A 5,000-nucleotide genomic window follows, 5' to 3' on the forward strand; every position below is an offset into this window, starting at 1 on the left:
GAGTGAAAGCGTGAGAATGGACAAAAATCAGGTACATCACAAGATGGCCACACCAAAGGCAAAACAACTATCCCCTTCACTGCCCAAAACATGCCTTCATACCCCCACCCCCCCCCCACACACACACACACATACACACACACACACACACTAACACACTCACATAGTGCCAGAAGTAGTTTGCCAGTAACTGAAACCCAATCCTTCCTGAGAGCAACCTTACTCATTACCCTGCTCTCCGTCCATGTTGTGATCATTGTTACCAATGCCCCATCAGAAAGTGCCCCCTGCCCCCCATCGACCCCCCACCTCTTACTCCCTAACCCACCAAAGAAATCCAACTCTCTGGGTCCCCCACTTTCCTTAGTTAATTAGTATCCTTGAATAGGGGTGATGCTGTCAAGGGTTTTCAGTTGCCCTGCACCTGGTCTTTCTGCCCAGCTGAACTCAGGCACACATGCATGGGCCCCTGGAGGAAGAGGGCTGGGTCGAGACGGAGCAGAGAGCCCAGGTGTGGGAGAGGGTGAGGAGAGGGCCGCTCACCTCTAGAACTTTCCCTGTGATGTACTGATGGCAGGCTTGACACTGCACGCCAAAGTGGATCTGGTAGTCCTTCTCACAGTAGGGGGCGCCATCCCTGGATAAGAGAGAGAGAGAGAGAGAGAGAGAGCGAGAGAGAGAGAAAGAGAGAGAGAGAGAGAGAGTGTGAGAAGGAGATTTAAGATTTATCAAAAAACTTTTAACAAAGATACAGTACACTTAACAACTCAGCATGAAGGAGAGACTTTCACAGAGTGAGCGAGAGAGAGAGTTTGAAGGAGATAGTTTCATAAAGAGCAAGAGAAAGAGTATGAGGGGGGGAGTTTCACTAAAAGAGAGAGAGAGATAGATATAAGGAGAGAGAGCTAGAGAGTGAGACAAAGAGAAAATGAAGGAGCGTTTCATAAAGAGATGGAGAGAGAGAGAGTATGAAGAAGAGAGTTTCACACAAAGAGAGAGATAGAGATAATGAGAGAGAGATAAGGAGCGAGAGAGAGAGAGAGAAAGAGAGATAGAAATAAGGAGAGAGAGAGATAAAGAGAGAGAGATAGAGATAAGGAGAGCGAGAGAGAGAGAGAGATAAGGAGAGAGAGAGGTAGAGATAAGGAGAGAGAGAGAGATAAAGAGAGAGAGAGATAAGGAGAGAGAGAGAGATAAGGAGAGAGAGAGGTAGAGATAAGGAGAGAGAGAGATAAAGAGAGAGAGAGAGATAAGGAGAGAGAGAGAGAGATAAGGAGAGAGAGAGAGATAAGGAGAGAGAGTAACGCTGAAAGCTGCTGACACTCACTTGCTGATGTACTCTCCGCTCAGCACCTTCCCACAGGCTTTGCACTTGAAGCAGCCCAGGTGCCACTGTCTGTCCAGAGCCAGCAGAGCCTGGCCATTCTTAATGTCCCTGCCACAGCCCGCACAGCCTGCAACACACACACACACACACACACACACACACATACACACACACACACACACACACACACACACACACACACACACACACACACACACACGGCCACAATAAAAGGATCAATACCAGGACATTCAATACTAATCCAATAGTTGTCATACTGCAAACGATTATCCTGGTTCTCATGGTGGAGAGAGAGAGACAAAGTCATAGAGGATGACTCGGGGTGGTCCCCAGACAAGTGCCAGTTTGCTCATTCAACCACTAGAGGGCGGTATGCCTTCATATTCCTCAAAAACTCTTCATAAATAAATAAAGTTGACCCTTCCCAGGTTCATACTTGCGACACACTCATCCTTCAGCCAAGGCTAAAGAAGACACTTTCTTTTCCCAACTCCACAAAGACCAGTACCTGAGGTACACACCATCTCTCCGATACATGACTCATGCCACCCAACCCCCACCCCCTTGCCCTCCAGTCCTCCTCTCTACTCATACCAACAAAGATTATGGCTCTGTTCGTTTAGCTAGCGCTAACTGCCACTGTTAGAAGTGCATGACTCAGCTAGCATCAGTGCTAAAAGCTTAGAGGCCAAGCCAGCCACTACACTCACCAGGGCCCGTGGTGCTCCAATAGGAATTATCATGCAGGGAAAAAAAGAATGACGCCATCTCTTACACACACACACACACACACACACACACACACACACACACACACACACACACACACACACACACACACACACACACACACACACACACACACACACACACAGTGAGGAGTGAGTAGTGAAGATGGGGGAAGAATTTTGCGATGTGTGGCATGTGTGTAAAGGTTGCCCTGCTAAAAATAAAGCTGGATTGTCACGTTCTATATCGGTAGTGGGGCTCAAATCCACAAAGCTTTTAGAATGACAAGCATAGTGTGTGAGTGTTTGTGTGTGTGTCTGTGTTTGTGTGTCTAGTGTCCGTGATGACATGTGGTCCATTTTCACAAGCAGTCGGCCCTGTGTGTTTGTGTGTGTGTGCGTGTGTGTGTGTGTGTGTGTGGCTCACAAAAGCAGCAATGCTGAGCTAGCTGAGCTCCTGCAAGATTTAAACCCCTCCATTCTCCCCCCACCCCTCTCTCTCTCTCTCTCCCTCACTTCCCCATACCCCTGTGGTCTCATGTGCGTCTCCTGGGTGTGTTTTGGGGAGCGTAAGTGGCTGTGTGCGTGAGAGAGCCATGCATTTGAGCGCGCCCGCTTTGTTCCGGCATATTCATGTGAGCGAATGTTTGTGTGCATTTGTGTGCACGCATTTTCCAGCATACGTATGACACTCTCTCCCCTGCCTTTCTCTCTTGCCCCTATCTCTCTTTCTTTAGCTCTCTCATACCCCCTCTCTCTCCTTCCTTTTCTCTTTCTCTCTCTGGCTCCCTCTCTCATTCCCTTTCCGTGGCTGCTCACAGTGGCGCTCACAGTCACACAGTCGTGTAAACAAAGTGCTTACCGGCTTACCCGCACTTTGAAAGACTTTCATCAGTGGCCAATCATTTCCCCTCAATGAAAGCTGATCAGTGGGCCATCACACAAAGAGCTCATTCACTTCTGCACTGCCAGTCAACCCAAATGTGTCTTATCTGTGTCTGTGGCAGACAGGCAGGGGGAGTGTGTGTGTGGATATGTGTGTGGATATGTGTGTTTATGAGTGCAAATATGGTGAGTATGTGTTTGTTTGTATGTGTGTGTGTGTGTGTGTGTGTGTGTGTGTGTGTGTGTGTGTGTGTGTGTGTGTGTGTGTGTGTGTGTGTGTGTGTGTGTGTGTATGCATGTGTAAGCATGCATTTGTGTGTATGTGTGTGGACATGTGTGCATGCATGTGTAATCATGCATTGATGTGTGTGTGAGTGTGTGTGTGTGTGTGTGTGTGTGTGTGTGTGTGTGAGTGTGTGTGTGTGTGTGTGTGTGTGTGTGTGTGTGTGTGTGTGTGTGTGTGTGTGTGTGTGTGTGTGTGTGTGGTGTGTGTGTGTGTGTGTGTGCGTGTGTGTTGTGTGTGTGTGTGAGAGAGAGAGAGAGAGAGTGTGTGTGTAAATATGTTTGTGTGTGATTACACAATGAATCTCAGTTTTTCCTCAGAGCATCAGGCCCACCTCCGTGAGGAGACACGAAAAGTGAGAATCACACGAGATGAGAAGAGAGAGAGAGAGAGAGAGAGAGAGAGAGAGAGAGAGAGAGAGAGAGAGAGAGACACGAAGAAGAGAGTGCGAAAGGAGAGCGAAAGAGACTGTCAGAGACTCTTCATCACAGTGGCGTGACTGGGAAACCAAAAGCCCTGTCAATCATCACTTACTAATGACCATCGGCAGTGTGAGCGGCGGCTCTCTCTCTCTCTCTCTCTCTCTCTCTCTCTCTCCCTCCCTAATCCCTGTGTGGCAGAGTGAGCCTCTTCCCTGACAGGTTCCCCACATCTGATTCTCCACTCAAGTCCCACTGGAGATCACTGAGTCATACGTGTGAAGGTGAATGAAGTTGCAGGGGGGCCTGAGTGGACTAAATAGAGCAAGAAGATCCATTCTGATAATCCTCCGTGTTTGTGTTTGCCATGGTGGTGTGTGTGTGTGTGTGTGTGTGTGTGTGTGTCTGTGTGTGTGTATGTGTCAGATGTCATCTCAACAGACTGAAGCAGAGAAGCTGGGAGACAAGTGTGAATGACCTAGGTGCGGATGTCAAGCATGGGAGAAAAGAAGGATAGGTGATACAGGGAGAGAGAGATGAAGAAAGAATTGAGGAATAAAAGAAGTGCATGTGTGTGTGTGTGTATAAGAGAGAGAGAGAGAAAGAGAGAGAGAGAGAGGAGTGATGAGGGGGAAAATGGAACATGGGTAGTTATTATACATGAGCCGTGGATAGAGCTTTGGCTCTGGCTGTGGCTCAGAATGTGTGTGTGTGTGTGTCTGTCTGTGTGTGTCTGTGCTCGCTGGCTCTCTATGTGTGTGTGTGTGTGTGTGTGTGTGTGTGTGTGTGTGTGTGTGTGTGTGTGTGTGTGTGTGTGTGTGTGTGTGTGTGTTTGCGTGTGTGTGTGCGTGTGTCGGGTTCCTGGGGCCCGGCAGATTAAATTACCCAACGGAGTCCTAATCTACCGAAGGAGGATGAGAAGCTTCCTCTGAGAGATAGAGAGAGAGGGGGAGAGAGAGGGGGAGAGGAAGAGAGAGAGGGATGAAGGAGAGGAGAGGGAGAGAAAGGAAAGATAGAGGTAAGCCGGGGCAGGGAGAGATAGAGAAAGGTGGGTGAGAGAGACAAAAGGAAGAACGTGTAAAGGGAAAAGAGAGAGATGAAAAAAGGGAGAGACAAACAGATTCAGGAGGAAGAAAAACAGAGAATGAGGAATCCAAGAACCGGAGAGAAGTCGGCAGAGGAAGGCAGAAAAGGGGGAAAGATAGGAAAGGAGGGAGGGAGAGATGGAGAGAGGGATGAAGGGAGGGAGTGTGGAGAGAACGCGGGGGCCTCAGAGGAGATCAGCTCTTGAGTGGCTGACAGCACAGCAATGGCTCCTTTTGGAGTACGGTCTGTGT

At 48.8% G+C, this 5,000-nt stretch overlaps 1 protein-coding gene across 1 annotated transcript in view; it reads right to left on the reverse strand.

Moving 5' to 3' along the window:
• ablim1b (actin binding LIM protein 1b) overlaps positions 1–5,000 on the reverse strand; it is a gene marked incomplete at its 5' end in the record, with an annotated part of 67,652 nt that overhangs the window by 27,481 nt on the left and 35,171 nt on the right. The window contains 2 exons of the mRNA XM_080836010.1: positions 544–637; positions 1,328–1,454. Coding sequence (XP_080692136.1) covers positions 544–637; positions 1,328–1,454 — 221 coding nt within the window. The remainder of the gene's footprint in view (positions 1–543; positions 638–1,327; positions 1,455–5,000) is intronic.

Source organism: Sprattus sprattus, assembly GCF_963457725.1.
Source record: "Sprattus sprattus genome assembly, chromosome: 3".
In the NCBI taxonomy this organism is placed as follows: Eukaryota; Metazoa; Chordata; class Actinopteri; order Clupeiformes; family Clupeidae; genus Sprattus; species Sprattus sprattus.